At 44.8% G+C, this 21,779-nt stretch overlaps 1 protein-coding gene across 6 annotated transcripts in view; it reads right to left on the reverse strand.

Annotated features, from left to right (window-relative positions):
- Positions 1 to 21,779, reverse strand: part of LOC129731234 (tyrosine-protein phosphatase Lar) — a 279,571-nt gene that overhangs the window by 17,798 nt on the left and 239,994 nt on the right. For all 6 annotated transcript variants that reach the window (XM_055691068.1, XM_055691070.1, XM_055691072.1 and 3 more), the window contains 3 exons: positions 2,019 to 5,224; positions 1,825 to 1,957; positions 1,348 to 1,764 (listed from right to left, as the gene is read on the reverse strand). In XM_055691068.1, the coding sequence (XP_055547043.1) occupies positions 1,348 to 1,764; positions 1,825 to 1,957; positions 2,019 to 5,224 (3,756 nt within the window). The remainder of the gene's footprint in view (positions 1 to 1,347; positions 1,765 to 1,824; positions 1,958 to 2,018; positions 5,225 to 21,779) is intronic.

Below are 21,779 nucleotides of genomic sequence, written 5' to 3' on the forward strand. Positions count from 1 at the left end.
CTCTCCAAGTAGTACCTGCAGCTCGTGGTCCATACGCCTACGCCACTCTCCGCTTTCGGTTTGTACTCCAAATATTATCCGCAACACTTTCCGTTCAAATACGGCTAGTGCGCGTATTTCCTCCGTGAGCAGCGTCACGGTTTAGAGAGAACTACGGGTCTAATTAAGGTTTTGTACGGCGGTTACCAGAGATCCCAAGTATACGAACTCCTCTACCACTTCAAGTTCGTCGTCGTCCATGATCACCGTTCGTGGGTTTCTCGTAATAATGTTCTCGTAATAATGGCAACTATACGTGTTGCTGCTAGAGTATCTAGCGGCTGCAATGGAGTACCTTGCTGCTGAAATGTTAGAAATAGCGAGGAACCCTGCTAGAGATAATAAAACGAGAATCATCCCGCGTCATCTGCAGTTGGCGATTCGCAATGACGAGGAATTGAACAATTCGTCGTCACTATTGTCCAGGGAGGTGTTTTCTGAATATCCAAGCTGTGCTACTCCGAAGCAAACGGGGAAGAAAGCCTAATTTCCAGCTTTGTAAAAAGTAAAACCGGACGACCACATGTTTTCGATTGAAGCAGTAAAAATGAGTTTTTGCCTCTAATCAAAATTCAAAATTTGACATAACATTTTAACCGAGTAGGATTCAGTTGCACCCACACTGTTCTTTACGGCGAAGTGGTACTTCACCTACAACTGTGTGACAGCAACACATTATTTTCAAATGAATGATTTCATATCAATTAAACATTGCTCCACCACCAAATTTTTTAACCTCAATCGAGGTTTGAGATACAACCTATTGTATGACAGGTTGTCGTAATTCTACGTTAACCTTGCGGTCGTATCTTATGAACAACCCTTCCAACTATATCAGTTGGAATCTTAAATTCAACATTCTCAAAATTTTTCAATATAAAGTTTCTTAAACGTTTCTTAATTTGTTAAAAATCATCCTTTGAAAATGTTTGAGACGCATGGGCCTTAAGAAGCAAAAAACGTGAAAAATACTGGACATGAAAAAGTTCGTGGTTGAAAACTTTTTTCGTTAAGATGGCCCACTTTAATTTGTTTGGTAGAGTTTCAGGCACCTAAATTATCTATCTCTTTTTATTCCGAAAAAAAAAACTTTTTAAACGCAAGATATTTTTGTGACGCGGTTCCAAGAATAGAAAATATCTTAGGTCCTCTCACGACACGATTCACGTATTTTACCGAAGTTACATTTTCTTCCGAGTTTACTTTTTATCTTCATACTTTGTACAAACATTTAATCTAATAACCTTCGAAATTATATACTACGTTCATTCATTTTAGTATCACCAAAAAATTAACCTGTACACCTACCTCTGTTTGAACCATTGCCGGTCGTTGCGATCGCAGTATCCGCACCGTCTGGAACACGTCCAGCACGCCCTCGTACTGCATTCGTTCCAACACTATGCTCAGTGAGATAAACACACCGGTTCGGCCTACACCGGCGCTACAGTGCACCGTAATGGGACCATCCTGTCCGAACTGTTCCTTCGTTTTGTGCACCTGACCGATAAAGTCAATGAAGCCTTCACCAGATTTCGGAACGCCCTGTTCTGGCCAGTCAATGAACTGGAACTGACGAACCGTGCGTGAAGAACCGTCTCGTGCATCGGTTACTTTAAACTCACGCAGTTTGTACTGTGGCATGTTGTACTCGGCGATCGGATCCACAACGTAGTACTGGTAGCGAACCGAACGCTCGTGCGGCCAATACTGGAAGCATTTTTCCTACAAAAAGAACATAAATTTGCATTTGTTTCTTTTTGAAGCAGTCAGTGCTAAACTTACTCGTCCCATCTCCTTCAGTTTAGTCAACATCACAACAATGGTAGAGTTGTGTTCCCAGAGCATTCGCCAGAAATCTTCGGCAGTTTCCTGCAGCGGTCCCTGGGCAGCGATATAGGCATTCCGATATCGATAGCTAAAAAGCAAGTATACTATTAATAACCCTTTCCTATCATTATTATCCAACTAAATCTTACCCATCAACAAAACTAGCATTAATGTAATCACTCCCCTCCACACCTCGGATTGGTGTCAGGCAAACCCGCGATGCTTCGTATGGCAGTATGTGAACCAGACGGTTCTTATGTTTATTGCACGGCAAGTTTGCTGTCACGAAGCGCGAAGAATCGGCTTTCACGTTGGACAGTTTCTTGAATTCCATTTCCATGCCCGTGATGTTTTCTCCCGGTTCTGTTTGCATTAGCTTTTGGATATGATTGTGCAAGCTTCTGGCAGGAACTTCGGTGTTTCCACAGATAACTGCTTCCAGTAGGGCGTCATGGATGAAAATGTATTGATCTTCCGTCTGCACCATGTAGTTTCGTTGAGCTCGTAAACAGGTCACATGTCCGTAGATATCAATCATTTTCTCGTGGCGCATCCGTTCCAGCATTGAATCTATCACGATGTAGCAACCGGTTCTTCCAACACCTGCCGAACAGTGCACGATAATTGGCCCGGAATCGGGTGGGGTTAAAGCTTTGGTGCGTTTCAGGAATTGAAGGAACGGAGCCGGATGATCGGGAACGCCATGGTCAGGCCAGGCCGTAAACTGCAACTGCTTCATCTCTCGTCGCTCATTACTGCCACTGCGACAAATTTGGAAAGTTCTTATACTGTATGTTGCTAATTCCTGAGTTTCGGTGATTGTCACGGTCATCACACCATACACTTCGGTGCCTCGTGCTGGCCAGTACATGTCGCATTTGATACGCGATCGTTCCTCAAGCCGGGTCATCATTACGATGGTGGATGATTTGAGCTCCCAACACATGCGCCAAAAATCGCCAAACGTTTCCTGCAGTGGACCCTGCGTTGCCACATATGCATTGTGCTTCCTGTATCCATCGCAGTAGTTTGCGTTTATATAATCTGAGCCCGGAACGCCTTCAATTGGCTGCAAAATTACGCGGCTATGATCGTAGGAGGTAACGTTGGCGTACCGATTTTTTGGTTTGTTCACTTCCATGTTTGAATGGTCCCATGTGAACTGCTGGCCTGGTTCTATACTTTCGTACTCCTGGGAGAATTTAAGGTTGTCGTTAGATTTTAGACGTTCTACGTGATTTGCTAATTCCGATATCGGAATTGGTGGGTGACTGATCATGCCCGGTGTTTGGAAGTTGAGTCGACGCATGTCGACGGGATCAGTCGGTGCAGGACCGGCTCCTAAATCGGCGGCCATCAGCGGCCGAGTAACAGCTGCCTGATCTGGCGTTTTGTAGGGCTGCCTCCGGCGACGCACGAAGTAGAATACTATGAGACATGATGACAACACCAAGGCGGCGATGATAGGACCAATTACCCATATCATTCCTGGTTCCTCGTTTTTGCCACGTATCAGGATCTCCGGATCTTGGGGTACGTTTGGGTTTGGTCTGTGCGGTGGTTCACCGGTGGGCGCTTCTTTCATGTCTAGAGCCAGGAACTCCGAGAACGGGCTTGAAGTGTACAGATGTTTTTGTGGCGTATCGACGACGGCTCGCACGAATATACGGTATCGTTTGCCTCGTTCCAGTTTTCTATTCGTGAAATTGTGATTTGATTCACCGGATCCCAGGTGGAAGGTGTACGGGATGTTCCGCTGGAGGAACATGGCAGCGATGTATGGTGCGTTAACGACAACTGATCGTGTTTTACTGGGCAGCAAGTCTTCGGTTAAAAATTGATCTGGTAGTTTGTGCAAGTTGGATTTGTCCTCGGGGACCACGATTAGATAATAGTGAGAGATCGGTCCATACTCCTCCGAAGCCTGTGGTAGAATGACCTGTATCTCTTCACCGTTCACAACGCCGTAGAAATCAGGTTGTACCATCGGCTGAGGAGCAGCCATTTGAGTTGTGACGGTGATTTTTGTTGGTGGTTTGTATGAGTAATCTGTTGGGATCGCGCTCACATTTACAAAATACGTTGTAAACGGTGATAGTTCGCCAATCGTGTGAGAGGTCACATGACTCTTCAGGACGATCTCTCGTTTGGGTATAACTTGTTTCTGTGGAATACCTTGCGAATCGACAAATTCCTTCACAGCATCGAACGATATTTTGTAGTTGATGGGATTCAGTCGAATTGGGGGTGCCCAATTCAGAGTCATGGAATGAGTGCTCACGTCATGTGCTCTTAGATTCAACGGAACGTCTTCAGGTTTCACTTTGACGGTGACTTTTTCACTCAATCGACCAGGTCCATTTTTGTACAGGGCAGCGATCGCTATAGCGTATTGAGCAAATTTTTCTAAATTTAGAAGATCGGCAGACTCGGTAACACCGACTACTTTGGTCTGCCATTCGTCCAGATCCTCAACTGCTGTCATGGTATAGAAAATCTTATACCCAACCAGTTTACCACGCGATGGGACCGGTTCCCACCAAACTTCTACTGTCTGCTCTGATGTGGCTACAGCTTGAACCGAAAGCGGTGTACGTCCCATGTCTCGCTCGGTAGCAATAATTTTCTTTTCGCTGAATGGTCCAGCTCCTTGTTTCGTGTAGGATCGCACTCGCACAACGTATTCTGTGCTTTCTTCCAGGTTGGTGAACACAGCTTTCCTGATTGTGGTATTTCTCTCTGTCCCTAAGCCATGGTCTATCTTTTTATGGAACTGCACATCGTATCGTGTTATTTGTCCATTACGGTGTTCTCTTATCGGAGGTTCCCAGGTGATGCATACCACGTCTGGAGTTTGGAAGCGTACTATAATTACTGTTGGAGCACCGGTGGGCACTCCTTCCGGCGTTTGAAGGTACTTCACGGCTTCTTGTCCAATTCCAATATGATTCATACCAGCCACTCTAAATTCATATTCTACACCTCGCTCCAGATCGTTGATTCGTTTGGTTGTAGTGTGCGGTCCTAGCATAGTTTCTTCCGTCAAAGGTTGTTCGCGAACACCCCACTTGACTCTGTAACCACGCAGTTCCCCATAGGTTTGCTTGGGTCGTTCCCATTCCAGCTCGATTGATACTGTTGGATCCCGCTCTAGAATCTTCAAGTTGACTGTAGGTCGTATCGGTACACCTCCCGGGGTTTTAATGCTGATTTGAGCGCTACGATCACCATCGCCTTTTCGTGTTAGTGCCGCTACCTGTACCGAATACTTGGTATCCGGCTGCAGTCCTGTAACGTTATACTCGAGCGCATCCACCACGTCGAACTTCATCGGTTCGTTCAGCAGTCCTTTGCCCTGTTGAAAGAAAGAAAACAAGTTTGAGTAATTCTGGTTAGACTACAACAAATTTAATGACGTATTTCGCTCAACTAGTCTTGCATTATAAGCATTTCGAGGCCCGTTTCGGTATCTTATCAATACTCAAGAGAATTATAATCAGATGTTATTTCGATTTTTCACGAAATTTTCGTTCAAGTTCAAACTTGTTATCAATATTGATTAATTTATAAATTAATACAAATGTGCTAAACAGAAAGAAAAAAGTGCTGCATCTAACTCCAAATTGAAATTTATGTAGGCTATAAGCAAAGCGCGCTTCCAAAACGTTAATTTAGGCTTGTGAATTAGACCGAAGGCAGCGATCACTAAACAATGCGTGAATAAGCATATTTTTTAATTAACACGAAGCATAAGTATATCGTGTTACTGCAAATAAATCTAGGATCCAAAACGAATAATTATTATCTTATCAGCCTAAGTATTTCCCAAAGATGTAGAGTGGTGATTCATCGTTAGCGATGTCTTCTCCTGTTAATTTTTTGTTCTTGCTAGGTGTTTCAGAAAGTAAATAGTTTTTTTTTAACTATGGAAGTTTGTTAATAGCCTAAGTATTTATAATAATTATTAGTAAATAATAAGTTTGATTGGCCAATCACAAATAGTGACTTCTCAACACTGTTAGAAATTTGTAATTTTAAATTTACAACTAAATTTTACCAGACCTAGGTGGACGCTTCAAAATCATTTAAAGGATTTTATTCTGAATCCTTTGAAGCGTTTTCTTTCTCGTTAAACAGTAACTTGACCAGATCGGTACAGCATGAAGCATTGCTGGTCTAAAAGTTTGTATGTAAATCAAAAGTTTATTCTTTAAACAAAGTTTAGAATTTCGATTGATGAGAGGATATAAACATCTTGTAGGTATATTTGATACACTCTGCTTGTATACTCTCAATGTGCTCTTTGAAAAAAAAAGTTTTTCTATCGTAAGTTGGTAAGTTATTTATAAGTACTTAACCTTGTCAGACCAATTCAAAACAACCCCATTCATCTTGATAACGTGATTATTGTTTGGCTTTAGAAAAGAAGCTCAAGGCTTGTCACGAAGACTTTTCGCTTTCACGAAAATGCTTGTGTCATCGCAAAACTTTGTGCATTTTGAACCCAAGACTGAACCTGCTCTGACAGAAAATCTCTATGATCTCTATGGATTCTGGTAGAAAACCTGAAGAGTTCGATCAGTTAGACGTTTTCTTAAAATTTTGCTCAGAAAAATTGCAAAATTAAAAGTTGGCAATTTCGCAATCCAACCTTTATGCCAAACACTGTCGAATGCTTCTTCTATAACTAAAAGAGCAGCTCCAGTGGAATAACCAAATCAATAGGTATGATTTTGAGCAAAAAGTGAGCTGCTCAAAACCATGAAGAACTACCACAAATTTTCTCTTTTCAGCTTATTTTAAAAATGAATGACATTTCAGTTCGTTGAAGAAGATAACTAAATCTACATGCATTTTTAAGTTCATAATAGAGAGTTTTCATCCATTGTTTTTGCAAATGTAACCACCAGAAAACTAGGAAATAATACCAAAATTGAGAGATTTGAAATTATTTGCTGACAATGCTATATCTGGTGTCACGGTGCTCCCACAGACCGTTTTCATCAAACAAAAAATACTATCAAAACGGTTAACGCCAGTTCGTTATGATTTCTTCAGTTTTTCAATTCTGGGTAAATTTTTAAAAAAATCGTTGGCAGCATTTTTGAGTTATGTCATTTTTTTTGTTAAAAAGGGCCGATTTTCTTATTCATACAAACTCGACCATTAATTGGTTTTAAAATCTCAGATTTCAATGATTCTTTGTAGGTATAAATATTTTGCCTATTTAAAAGCAATTTGCATTAGCAAAAAACCTAAGCTTTGAAAAGGGTGTAACTCCTTCATTTCACTATAAATTATACTGATGAGAGCTCGTCTACCAAATTAATATCAATGAAGGCATAAACAATAAACGATAGATAGGTAAATCCTTCTTAACTCAGTTTGAAGGTTGAAGGACTCGACTGCCAAAACCGAAGATAATGTTTAAATAAAGCCTTTAACTACGTTGCTGTGATACAGACAAATTAATTGCAAGGGAATATACCTCGTATTTGAGAACCAACGTGTACAAATTGGCATGGCGATCTAGCTTGGTATTTTGGAGTTTACAAACAACAAATTCACCGTTGCTACACCCCCTTCCAGTCCGCGCTAATGAGATAGACAAAATCTGTTGCTGTAGGATCTCCATGTAGCGAACTAAATAATCAAATTACATAACATAGTACAACAAAGTCTCAGATGAAACAGTAATGTCGCCAAACCCCGCCTCATACCCGAAAGCCTTTGTATATAAACGCAAACTTTTGACATTTCTGTCAATTTTCAACGCCTACTACAGTTGGAAAGTTTTCTTCAGTAACCACAGGGAGCGAAACCACTTTCCACCACATCCTTTGAAAAAAAAAGATAAACGTCTGGTTTCTGTGTCTAATCTGTCTGAGAAGGTCGTTGAAATTTTTGTAATTTTTTGCACACTTGATATGGAATCAGTCATATGCATCAGTCATTGCAATAAAATCGCAATGAATGCAATTCAGGTAGTGAAGAAACAGTTGACAATGAGTTGAGCTAGTTGCTTCTCAGGATCAGCTTGTTGATGCATTTAAAACTATATACGCTAATATGCTCAGAAGAAATGATTTACCAAAAGATAATTTGGTTTAAAAACCATATGCTTTCCTTAATTAGTATTAACAAATTGTGGTTTGATTTCGAAGATCAAGTTAAACAAAACCGTGGAAATGAAAAATACGTGACTCTCATTATAACGACAGTAATTTTCCTTATAACAACTTACAAAGGTTGGTAAACGGCTGGGCAGTGCGTACCAGCAGTACACCCGTACTAGTAGGCATAAATTAGACCCCAGTGTGGTCCAAAGCATAATGCCCAGCAACGCCTTACCCTATCTCCACGTGGTACCGACTGGTATACGAGCAACCAAGGGAAGATCGGTGAACCGGTGGGAACTTGGTCGTATGCTGACAGGGAAGGAGAAGCTGCTCTCCTAGGAGGACAGCTTGTCCGAGCGTCTGTTCCCCATGTTAGGGGCGGCTCAAACAGCGTCTAATCTGGAGCGGACGGCTGAATTATGAAATGCGGCGTCTCACAAGCTACACCCAAAACGGCAGCCCCGTCGCGAGACTAGGCATCCGCAGCCCTAGTAAGGCAGCATGCAGAAACATTAAAATACTACGAACAATCAAGAATTGAATACGGACCGGAACAATTGGCAACGGAAGGCGATGAAATAAGGACGACGATTGGAAGCTCGGTGCATGGAACTGTAGATTGCTGAAAGCCCCGCCACTAATCTGCTGGATTAGCTAGAACCCCGCCACTTCGACATCGTTGCGCTCCAGGAGCTTTGCCGGAAAGGAAAGCAGGTACGAAGGATTTGTGGCCGCATGGCACAGTACTACCAGAGCGGCGGCACAACCAATAAGCTGGGTACCGGCTTTATAGTGCTGGGCAGGATGCAGAGTCGTGTGATCAAGTGGCAGGCGATCAGCGACAGGTTGTGTTTGTTGAGAATAAAAGGCCGGCTCTACAACTACACTATCCTCAATGTGCACTGCCCTCACGAAGGAAGACCTGATGTAGAGAAGAAAGAGTTCCACGCACAGCTGGAGAAACTCTACGATAGCTGCTCGCGTAGAGACATCAAGATCGTCATCGGGGACATGAACGCGCAGATCGGTAGGGAAAAAATGTACAAGCCGGTGATCGGCCCACATAGCCTGCACACCGTGACGAACGACAACGGCCAGCGATGCGTCAACTTCGCAGCTTCCCGAGGACTGGCAGTCCGAAGTACCTTCTTTCCCCGTAAGGACATCCACAAAACCAGCTGGAGATCACCTGACCAACGTACAGCAAATAAAATTGACCATGTTCTCATCGACGGCCGGTTCTTCTCAGACATTACAAACGTACCCATCGCGGTGCGGATATTGGCGCGGACCACTACCTAGTTGCGGTATCATTGCGCTCAAAACTGTCGACCGTATACCACGCGCGACACCGCCGAACCCTGCGGCTCAACATTAGGCAGCTCCGGAACTCCCAGGCTGCGGAGGAATACGCGCAACAGCTTGAAGCGGTGCTACCCACTGCGAAGGGGCAGGGTGCATTGCCTCTTGAAGACGGCTGGTGCAGCATTCGCACAGCTATCGGGGAAACCGCAACGGCGACACTAGGAGTGGAAGCACCGAGTGGCAGAAACGACTGGTATGACGGGGAGTGCAAGGCAGCGGTGAATGAGGAGAACCGGATCTGGGCGATATACCTAGGCAGGTCAACAAGATAGAACAAGGCCAATAACAAACGGGCACGGAACGACATGATCACGACTCTCGGGCGAAAGAAGCGCCAGCAAGAGGATCGTGAGCATGAGGAGCTGGAGCAGCTGTACCTATGAGAAGGTAAACCAGTCCCGCAGAGGCTATGTGCCGCAAGCCGACATGTGCAACGACGCGACTGGAAACCTTCTCACGGATGCCAGCGAAGTGATCGACAGGTGGAAGGAGTACTTCGATGGACACCTGAATGGCGAAACAGTAAACAGAAGCGGAGCGGACCTAGGAGCACCAGCAGCAGATGACCGAGTACCAGCCCCCGATATTCATGAAGTTCGTTGTGAGATCGGGAAGCTGAAAAACAACAAAGCCGCAGGCAAAGACGGACTGCCGTGCGAGCTCTTGAAACATGGAAGAGAGACGCTGGCTAGAGCGCTGCACTGGGTCATTTCCAGGATCTGGGAGGAGGAAAACTGCCAGACGAGTGAATGGAGGTAGTCGTCTGTCCCATCTACAAGAAGGGCGACAAGCTGGAGTGCCGCAACTACCGCCGTATCTCGCTTATCAATGCCGCCTACAAAATACTCTCACAGATCCTGTTCCGTCGTCTATCACCTTTAACCAGGAGGTTCGTGGGTCAGTACCAAGCGGGTTTCATGGGAGCCCGTGCCACCACGGACCAGATCTTCTCAATCCGACAGATCTTACAGAAATGTCGCAAGTACAACGTGCCCACACATCACATCTTCATTGACTTCACGGCGGCCTATGATACAGTCGATCGAGAATAGCTATGGCAGATCACGCACGACAACGGATTTCCGGATAAACTGACTCGATTGATCAGAGCCACCATGGCGCAAGTAATGTGCTGCGTGCGTGTTTCGGGGATACTCTCGAGTCTCTTTGAATCGCGCAGAGGGTTGAGACAAGGTGATGGACTTTTCTGTTTGCTGTTTAACATCGCCCTTAAGGGTGTGATCCGGAGGGCGGACATCGACACGAGGGGCTTCGCGGATGACTTCGACATCATATCACGTAACTTTGCGACGGCGGAGGAAACTTACGCTCGACTGAAAGCCGAAGCTGGACGGATCGGACTGCGGATAAATGCGTCAAAATTGCGAGCGAGAGGCTCCAAGGAGAACAACATCAACTTCCCAACTCAAGTCTCTGTAGACGGTGATGAGCTTGAGGTGGTGTCACTTGTGACCGCCGACAATAACACCAGCAAAGAGATCCAGAGACGCATCCAGGCAGGAAATCGTGCCTACTTTTTACTTCGGAAGCCACTTCGATCCTCTACGGGATCGAGACAAGAACGCTTCTCGCGTAGGACCTTAACGCTCTTGGAGTTTTCGAACGGAAGGTGCTGCGGACTATCTACGGTGGAGTACAGACGGACGACGGAAAATGGCAACGGCGCATGAACCACGAACTGCACGCGCTGCTTGGAGAGAATTGCCCATTGCACGCCTGGCGAAAGTCATTAGGTTGCGGTGGGCCGGTCACGTCGTAAGGATGCCGGACGACAACCCTGTAAAATCACTTCTCTTCAGCAACCCTACCAGCACCAGAAATAGAGGGGCGCAGCGTGCACGATGGCTTGATCAGATCGAAGGAGACTTGCGGGTGATAAGACGCTTGGGGAACTGACGAAACACGAGCCACCACGGCTCTCGTCTGATTGGTCTGGTCGAGAGTGATCAATCACAATAACTTTTATTCGACACTAATAGACACGAAAATGCCTAAATACTAGCATATATGTATGAGTATTATTGGAGCGGGAATGACATCAATAGGCCGTAAATCGATCCCAGTTGCCAGTTTAAATATTTTCAGGACCACCACATTATTTTCAGAGATTTATTTATTTATTTAGATAAAAATTATTAATTTTGAGAAGATAGTCCCTCGTAATGATGCTAATTACTTCTCCGTGCTATCTCTGACAGTGGAAATTAGGTGCAGTCAGGTTATTTTTTTTCGCGGATTTTTAAAAGTTTTTTTACGCGGATTCTCGAATTACGATAGTTTTTTAACGCGGATCTTTTTAATCAATGTGTTTTTTTACGCGGATTTTCGAATTATCACGTTTTTTTCCGAATTAACGCGGGTTATAAGCCAAAACCGTCAAAGTGTTTAAAAAGTAAAAGACATAGTCAAAAAAATATCTCCACCCTTCCAAGGATCCGGAATTTTGAGGACAATTTTAAATACTGGTCATAGATCGTCTCGTTTTTTTTTTTCTAAATCCTCTCTTGGTGGTTTACTTTACGCAGATGTTTTAACTATCGCGGTTTTTGACGTAGGACACGTATTACTTTAGTAGGGTGGCATACTGTGGAGTGTTACGAAAATGGACTCTCTTGAAATGCATATTATGTTTTTACTAATGTTTCTACCCCTGAACGGATTTTAAACGCCAATGTCTTGATCAAAAGATAAAGGTTACCCCAACCTTATGGTATAGTATAGTATAGTATAGTATAGTATAGTATAGTATAGTATGGTATAGTATAGTATAGTATAGTATAGTATAGTATAGTATAGTATAGTATAGTATAGTATAGTATAGTATAGTATAGTATAGTATAGTATAGTATAGTATAGTATAGTATAGTATAGTATAGTATAGTATAGTATAGTATAGTATAGTATAGTATAGTATAGTATAGTATAGTATAGTATAGTATAGTATAGTATAGTATAGTATAGTATAGTATAGTATAGTATAGTATAGTATAGTATAGTATAGTATAGTATAGTATAGTATAGTATAGTATAGTATAGTATAGTATAGTATAGTATAGTATAGTATAGTATAGTATAGTATAGTATAGTATAGTATAGTATAGTATAGTATAGTATAGTATAGTATAGTATAGTATAGTATAGTATAGTATAGTATAGTATAGTATAGTATAGTATAGTATAGTATAGTATAGTATAGTATAGTATAGTATAGTATAGTATAGTATAGTATAGTATAGTATAGTATAGTATAGTATAGTATAGTATAGTATAGTATAGTATAGTATAGTATAGTATAGTATAGTATAGTATAGTATAGTATAGTATAGTATAGTATAGTATAGTATAGTATAGTATAGTATAGTATAGTATAGTATAGTATAGTATAGTATAGTATAGTATAGTATAGTATAGTATAGTATAGTATAGTATAGTATAGTATAGTATAGTATAGTATAGTATAGTATAGTATAGTATAGTATAGTATAGTATAGTATAGTATAGTATAGTATAGTATAGTATAGTATAGTATAGTATAGTATAGTATAGTATAGTATAGTATAGTATAGTATAGTATAGTATAGTATAGTATAGTATAGTATAGTATAGTATAGTATAGTATAGTATAGTATAGTATAGTATAGTATAGTATAGTATAGTATAGTATAGTATAGTATAGTATAGTATAGTATAGTATAGTATAGTATAGTATAGTATAGTATAGTATAGTATAGTATAGTATAGTATAGTATAGTATAGTATAGTATAGTATAGTATAGTATAGTATAGTATAGTATAGTATAGTATAGTATAGTATAGTATAGTATAGTATAGTATAGTATAGTATAGTATAGTATAGTATAGTATAGTATAGTATAGTATAGTATAGTATAGTATAGTATAGTATAGTATAGTATAGTATAGTATAGTATAGTATAGTATAGTATAGTATAGTATAGTATAGTATAGTATAGTATAGTATAGTATAGTATAGTATAGTATAGTATAGTATAGTATAGTATAGTATAGTATAGTATAGTATAGTATAGTATAGTATAGTATAGTATAGTATAGTATAGTATAGTATAGTATAGTATAGTATAGTATAGTATAGTATAGTATAGTATAGTATAGTATAGTATAGTATAGTATAGTATAGTATAGTATAGTATAGTATAGTATAGTATAGTATAGTATAGTATAGTATAGTATAGTATAGTATAGTATAGTATAGTATAGTATAGTATAGTATAGTATAGTATAGTATAGTATAGTATAGTATAGTATAGTATAGTATAGTATAGTATAGTATAGTATAGTATAGTATAGTATAGTATAGTATAGTATAGTATAGTATAGTATAGTATAGTATAGTATAGTATAGTATAGTATAGTATAGTATAGTATAGTATAGTATAGTATAGTATAGTATAGTATAGTATAGTATAGTATAGTATAGTATTTTTTTTTTTGTTTCAGGTGGAGGGGAAATTTGCATCCAAACCCCTGAGGTGACCAACCTCAGGGAGTGTGGGGTTGGTTTGAATCAGTGACCGGACCCACTAAAACCCCTCCAGTCTCCAGCCCATAATACTCCCCGGGACCACCGCTAGGTATTGCTTCGGGGAGCGGCTTTTGTGCTCTGTGCACCCTCTTGGTTCTATAGATCTCTTTGCTAACTAAGCTAACTAACCTGGAGACTGGCCGTTAGCTAACACTGGCGTGTCGGTGGTCAACCTGTCGCCTGTTTTGCAATTCTAAAACTATTTGAGAGGCGGCTGTACAAACCGCCCTCCAAATGTTTGGGTCTTTACACATCCTCCGAACTAGGTTGTCCGGAGTGGTGTCTGGCCCGCTCACTACCATCATGTCGCTCCGCGCATGCACAAAACGAGGGCACACGAAAAAGACATGCTCAGCAGTTTCTTCCGCATCCGCGCACTCGGGACACATGGGGGACCCCGCATGCCCGAATCTGTGTAGATACTGCCTGAAGCAACCATGACCTGACAGAATCTGTGTCAAGTGGAAGTTCACTTCTCCATGGCGCCTCCCGACCCATCCGGATACGTCCGGAATAAGTCGATGCGTCCATCTACCCTTTGCGGAATTGGACCATTCCTGCTGCCATCTGATCATCGAGAATGACCTTCTGGTGCCTCGTATACCCCTTGTGTCACGTTGATCGAAGCATTCTACGTCCTCCTTAATGGCTATGCTGATAGGCATCATGCCGGACAGGACGCAGATTGCGTCGTATGACACTGTACGGTACGCGCTCACAACCCTCAAGCACATGAGCCTGTAGGTACTTTCCAGTTTTCGACGATGACTGTTGGTACCTAACGCTTTGGACCACGCTGGCCCACCATACCTAAGTATGGACGAAACCACGCTGGCAAGAAGTTTACGCTTGCTGCCATATACCGCTGAGCTATTGGACATCATTCGAGATAGTCCTGCAGCGGCCGTTGAAGCCCTCTTACAGGCATAGTCGACGTGACTCTTAAATGTGAGCTTATCGTCAACCATAACCCCCAAGAGCTTCAAGGAACGCCTTGAGGTAATGGTGCAGTCACCGACTCTGACCACCGCCTGTTGCTCTAATTTGCGGTTGTTCACAACCGTAACCTCCGTTTTATGGTGCGCTAACTCCAGTTTCCTAGAGTGCATCCAGTCTTCGACCTTGCGTATGCAGTGCGCGGCCGTCAACTCGACCTCTTCGATCGACTCGCCGTAGACCTCTAGCGTGATGTCGTCTGCGAAACCGACGATCACAACCCCTACAGGGAACTTTAGTTTCAACACCCCGTCATACATGACATTCCGCAACACCGGGCCCAGGATGGAACCTTGCGGTACCCCTGCGGTGATTGGGACGCACTTCTGACCCTCCTCCGTGTTGTAAACTAGTACCCGATTCTGGAAATAATTTTCCAAAATCTTGTACAACGACAGCGGTACGTGGATGCTAAGCGCGAGCGCTATGGAGTCCCAACTGGCGCTATTGAATGCATTCTTCACGTCAAGCGTGACGATTGCGCAATAGCGAATGCCCCAACTCTACCCTCTGTGCATCGGTACGTGCACGTTGCAACATCCGTCTTGCACGGAGGCACGCGCTACGGAGGTCCGCTATCGCGTCGGTCCACCAGTATACCGGTGACTTACCATTCCTAGGTTGGCGGGTCCTAGGCATGGTGGCGTCGCACGCCCGCGATAATGTGGCAACTAATTGGTCAGCACTCGGGCGGAGCCAACTGCCCCCCTCGCGCTCTCTTCTCATTGCTTCTGCAAATACCTCGGCATCGAAATGCGATGTCTTCCACCCGCGGACGGTCGGAGTATTGGCTCTACCCGTCGCCTGCCGCCTCACGTTCTGGACTACGCTATAGCAGACCGACTGGTGGTCACTATAGGTGTAGCCATCGTCTACCCTCCAGTTCACGATCAGTCCTGGGCTGGAGAACGTCACGTCGATGATCGACTCCGCACCATTTCTGCTGAATGTACACTTGGTTCCAACGTTGGCCAGATCTAGGTTGAGCTTTGCCAAAGCTTCCAACAAGATCTGACCCCTCCGGTTCGTGCGGCGGCTTCCCCACTCAACAGCCCAAGCGTTGAAGTCGCCCGCCACTACTAAGGGTGTTAGTCCCGTCAGCTCCATAGAAAACAAATCGACCATCTGGGTGAACCTTTCGATAGACCAACGCGGCGGAGCATAACAACTGCAGTAGAACACTCCGTCCACCTTGGCAACCGCGTATCCTTCATTTGAGGTTGACACAACCTCCTGAACCGGGAACTTGCTGGTCGTGCATATGGCCGCCGTACTGGACTTATCTGCAACCCAATTACCGTTTCCGGGAGGAATGCAGTAGGGGTCCGATACGATTGCGATGTCCGACCGCGACTCAAACGCTGCTTGGTATAGCAGCTGCTGTGCCGCATAGCAATGGTTCAGGTTCAATTGTGTCACCCTCACGCCCGTGGTTTCGTGGCCGCCTTACCGGCTGGGCACCGTGGGCCTCCCATAAAGTGCTTGGCGTCCCGTTTTCCAGTACATACCAAGCACTTGGGAGGCTCCCCGCAGTCTTTAGCTTTATGGCCAGCACCACCATAACGCCTACATAACTGGCTCCTATCGGGCCCCTTGCAGGTCCAGGACTTGTGTCCTCCCTCGAAACACCTGAAGCAAACGTCCGGCTGCTGGAGTATGCTCAGGGGACATACTGACCAGCCAACCTTAAGTTTGGCTGTCTTCAGGGCCCGAGTTGCATCGGCCGATGCAAGCCGGAAAGTGGCCACCTGGGTCCCCGCTGGACCCTTTCGGAGGCGAATTACCTCAGTGGCTACTTCCACTCCGCACTTCTCCTTGAGGGCCTGTGCAATATCGCACCTCTCGGTGATTTCATCCAGGTTTTTGAGCTGGAGAGTCACCTCTGAGGTGAGTGCCCGAATTTGCACATCTTTCCCGAGGACCTGCTCGGCTACCGTCTTGTAGGCAGCGCCCTTGTTTTTAGCATCCTTACGGAGCTCAAGGATCATCTCGCCGGTGCGAGAACGACGGATGGTCCGCACATCCGCTCCCAGATCCTTGAGCTGGGTTTCGCCTCTCATTTTCTTCAAGACTTCGGAGTACTTGGACCCCTCCGTCTTGAGTATGAGGGCGTCGCCCCTGCTTCGCGCCTTCTTTCCCATTTTTGGACGATTTGTCGCCTTCTCGTCGTTGCGCTTGCTGTCTTTTTGGCGCTTCCTTCCTCCCACGGTAACCCAAGGGTTTCCCGTAGCTGCCACTTCGGCAGACTTTTCGGCGGACTTGGAGGCCGTTGGTGTGCTATCTCGCGGGCTTAGCACAACCAACCGTTTCTTGCTGTTCTCGGGGGCTTCCCCCGGAGACTGCCTTGCTCTTTTTGCGGCTGACCCGGAGGCGCAAACCGCTGCAAACATGCAGGTGTCCGTTTGGACCGACTTCGTCGCCCTTCCGGTCACCTCCGTTGCATTCTTCTCTGCAGCCACCGCTCTTGCCTTGAGCTCGGCGTGCTCCTTCTTCGCAGCATCGACGGAGGACCGAAGCATGTAGAGAGCCTGCTTCAGGTACTTCGTCGTGTTGGTGCGACTTTTCGCAAACTCGATTATGGCATCGAGCTGCTCCGACAGCGCTACTACCTTCGGTAGCGTGTCTCGCTGTCTTCCGACCGCCTTTATCAACAGTGGACCAGCCACTGCGATGTCTTGCGTCGATCCGGTAGGCGTACTGCCTTTGCCGTCTTCGCAGGCGTCCTTTACTGCATCCATCTCCGCCTTTCTCGGCGGAGACCTCTGGATGCCTCCTCGTGCAAACGGGTTTTTCAACCCATCTGCGCCCAATTGTTGATCTTCATTATTACTGTTCATTTTTGTTAAGTGGGTCCCCCTTCCAGCCGCTATCCTTATCCATACTGGAGTGGTCGCCTATCTGGTCCCATGGTAGTCTATGCCGAAGCAGTGAGGCCATGGCTAGGGGCGGCTGCCATAGCGCCTTATGAGCAACTATAACACCCCCGACCGGCGCAAGTCAGGAAAGGACATCTGATCCCACTCCTGCCCGGTTCCCACCGGGCAATGAAAGGCCTGCCAGGTTTTACGGGACGGAGACCCCTGCACCGGTTGTTGTCTCGCCGTTTCAAGCCGTTGTCACACGACTTTACTAAGGGAGCTCGGCGCAGGTGCCAGCCCAGAATCGTGGTACGAAAACGAAATCCGACTCTTATCATATGGCGTTGCGACCAGTTACCGTAATTGGGAACTTACTGGCATCAATCCCAATGGGCGAATTAGTGCATTTGGGTGGTGGGAGCGGCACTATTCGCTCCGTCAGAGCTGCTTCCGGATAATGTGGCTTTTGTGAGAATTCGGCGGCCCAATGCCTGAGTCTCACCACAACCTAGGCTAGCTCTCGCTGATGGTCCGGGACTGCGTTCTTGCAGTTAGCACTTCCGTGGCCTACGGTAATCGCCAAATACCGACCCGTGGTGGCATACAGCTCTGCCAGAGTATAGTATAGTATAGTATAGTATAGTATAGTATAGTATAGTATAGTATAGTATAGTATAGTATAGTATAGTATAGTATAGTATAGTATAGTATAGTATAGTATAGTATAGTATAGTATAGTATAGTATAGTATAGTATAGTATAGTATAGTATAGTATAGTATAGTATAGTATAGTATAGTATAGTATAGTATAGTATAGTATAGTATAGTATAGTATAGTATAGTATAGTATAGTATAGTATAGTATAGTATAGTATAGTATAGTATAGTATAGTATAGTATAGTATAGTATAGTATAGTATAGTATAGTATAGTATAGTATAGTATAGTATAGTATAGTATAGTATAGTATAGTATAGTATAGTATAGTATAGTATAGTATAGTATAGTATAGTATAGTATAGTATAGTATAGTATAGTATAGTATAGTATAGTATAGTATAGTATAGTATAGTATAGTATAGTATAGTATAGTATAGTATAGTATAGTATAGTATAGTATAGTATAGTATAGTATAGTATAGTATAGTATAGTATAGTATAGTATAGTATAGTATAGTATAGTATAGTATAGTATAGTATAGTATAGTATAGTATAGTATAGTATAGTATAGTATAGTATAGTATAGTATAGTATAGTATAGTATAGTATAGTATAGTATAGTATAGTATAGTTTTTTTTTTTGTTTCAGGTGAAGGGGAAATTTGCATCCAAACCCCTGAGGTGACCAACCTCAGGGAGTGTGGGGTTGGTTTGAATCAGTGACCGAACCCACTAAAACCCCTTAAGTCTCCAGCCCATAATACTCCCCGGGACCACAGCTAGGTATTGCTTCGGGGAGCGGCTTTTGTGCTCTGTGCACCCTCTTGGTTCTTTAGGTCTTTTTGCTAATTTAGCTAACTAACCTGGAGACTGGCCGTTAGCTAACACTGGCGTGTCGGTGGTCAACCTGTCGCCTGTTTTGCAATTCTAAAACTATTTGGGAGGCGGCTGTACAAACCGCCCTCCAAATGTTTGGGTCTTTACACATCCTCCGAACTAGGTTGTCCGGAGTGGTGTCTGGCCCGCTCACTACCATCATGTCGCTCCGCGCATGCACAAAACGAGGGCACACGAAGAAGACATGCTCAGCAGTCTCTTCCGCTTCCGCGCACTCGGTACACATGGGGGACCCCGCATGCCCGAATCTGTGTAGATACTGCCTAAAGCAACCATGGCCTGACAGAATCTGTGTCAGATGGAAGTTCACTTCTCCATGGCGCCTCCCGACCCATCCGGATACATCCGGAATAAGTCGATGCGTCCATCTACCCTTCACGGAATTGGACCACTCCTGCTGCCATCTGATCATCGAGAATGATCTTCTGGTACCTCGTATGCCCCTTGTGTCACGTTGATCGAAGCATTCTACGTCCTCCTGATCCCAGGCATCATGCCGGACAGGACGCAGATTGCGTCGTATGACACAGTTCGATACGCGCTCGCAACCCTCAGGCACATGAGCCTGTAGGTACTTTCCAACTTACTCCGATGTTTACTAGTACCTAGTGCTTTGGACCACACTGGCCCGCCGTATCTCAGTATGGACGAAGTCACGCTAGCTAGAAGTTTCCGCTTGCTGCCGTACACTGCTGAGCTATTGGACATCATGCGAGATAATGCTGCAATAGCCATTGAAGCCCTCTTACAGGCATATTCGACATGGCTCCCGAAGGCGAGCTTGTCATCGATCATCACCCCCAGCAGCTTCAGGGAGCGCTTAGAGGCGATGGTGCAATTCCCGACACTGATCAACGCCTGTTGCTTCGACTTGCGGTTATTGACAACTGAAATCTCCGTCTTATGATGCGCCAGCTCCAGTTTTTTGGAGCGCATCCAGTCCTCGACGACGCTCATAGAGTGCGAAGCCGTCAACTCAACCTCCTCGATCGACTCGCCGTAGACCTCAAGTGTGATGTCGTCCGCAAACCCAACGATCACTACCTCTTGGGGGAGCTTTAGTTTCGGCACTTCATCGTACATGATATTCCACAGTACCGGGCCCAGGATGGAACCTTGTGGAACCCCTGCGGTAATTGGGACACATTTTTGACCCTCGTCTGTGCTGTAAACTAGCACACGATTCTGGAAATAATTTCCCAGAATCCTGTACAAAGACACCGGAATGTCTAGTTTCCGAAGCGAGTGGGCTATGGAATCCCAGCTAACACTATTGAACGCATTTTTCACGTCCAACGTGACGATTGCGCAATAGCGAATGCCCCATCTTTTACGCTGGAGTGCTACCCCTGCTGTTTTGGTGACGGACAGAATAGCATCCACCGTAGACTTGCCTTTTCGGAAGCCGAACTGGTTACTCGACAGACCGTTTGCACTTTCGTTGTACCTAACCAGTCTATTGAGAATAACCTTCTCGAGCACCTTACCCGCCGTATCGAGCAGACATATCGGTCTGTATGCCGACGGGTCACCAGGTGGTTTTCCTGTCTTCGGGAATAAGACCAGCTTCTGTCGCTTCCATCTCTCTGGGAATGTACAGTCATCCAGGCACTTCTGCAAGACTTCCCGGAATAGTCTGGGGGCCTCTTTGATGGCCTTCTTCACAGCCAGATTCGGAATCCCATCCAATCCCGGTGCCTTGCTCACCTTCAGGGAGTTGGCGATCGCGATGAGTTCCTCATTCGTAACCGTTTCCGCCTCCTCTGCCTCGGCACGGCTAACGCCGTCACTCATATATTGGGTGTTCGGCAGGTTGGCCGACCACCTCTGGTCTGAGTTTGGGATACTGGAACGTCGGTGAAGTGACTCGCCAGCCGGAGGCCAAGGATTTGGCTCGTGGCGTGGAAAGAGTCCCTCTATGATCCGCTCAAGCATCGCTGGTGATTTTTCTGCGGGCGCCATCGCACCCTTAGTCTTGGCCATCATCATCCTATAGGCGTTACCCCACGGGTTAGTGTTGGCACTAGCGCACAGTCTTTCGAAGCACGCACGTTTACTAGCTTTTATTGCTCTCTTAAGCGCCGCTCTTGCGGAACTGAATGCCCCTCGACGATCTTCCCTTTCTTCGTCGGTTCGCGCACGTTGAATCCTTCTTCTCGCTTGAAGACACGCTCTGCGGAGGTCCGCTATCGCGTCGGTCCACCAGTAGACTGGTGGCCTTCCATGCCTAGGCTGGCGGTTCCTAGGCATAGCTTCGCCAAAGCCTCCAACAAGATCCGGCCTCTCTGGTTTGTGCGTCGACTTCCCCACTCAGTTGCCCATGCGTTGAAGTTGCCCGCCACTACCAACGGTGATAGACCGATCAGCCCCCCGGTGGCTCGGTCGAACATCCTTGCGAACTGCTCGGTATAGTATAGTATAGTATAGTATA

This window comes from Wyeomyia smithii, chromosome 3 (assembly GCF_029784165.1).
Source record: "Wyeomyia smithii strain HCP4-BCI-WySm-NY-G18 chromosome 3, ASM2978416v1, whole genome shotgun sequence".
In the NCBI taxonomy this organism is placed as follows: domain Eukaryota; kingdom Metazoa; phylum Arthropoda; class Insecta; order Diptera; family Culicidae; genus Wyeomyia; species Wyeomyia smithii.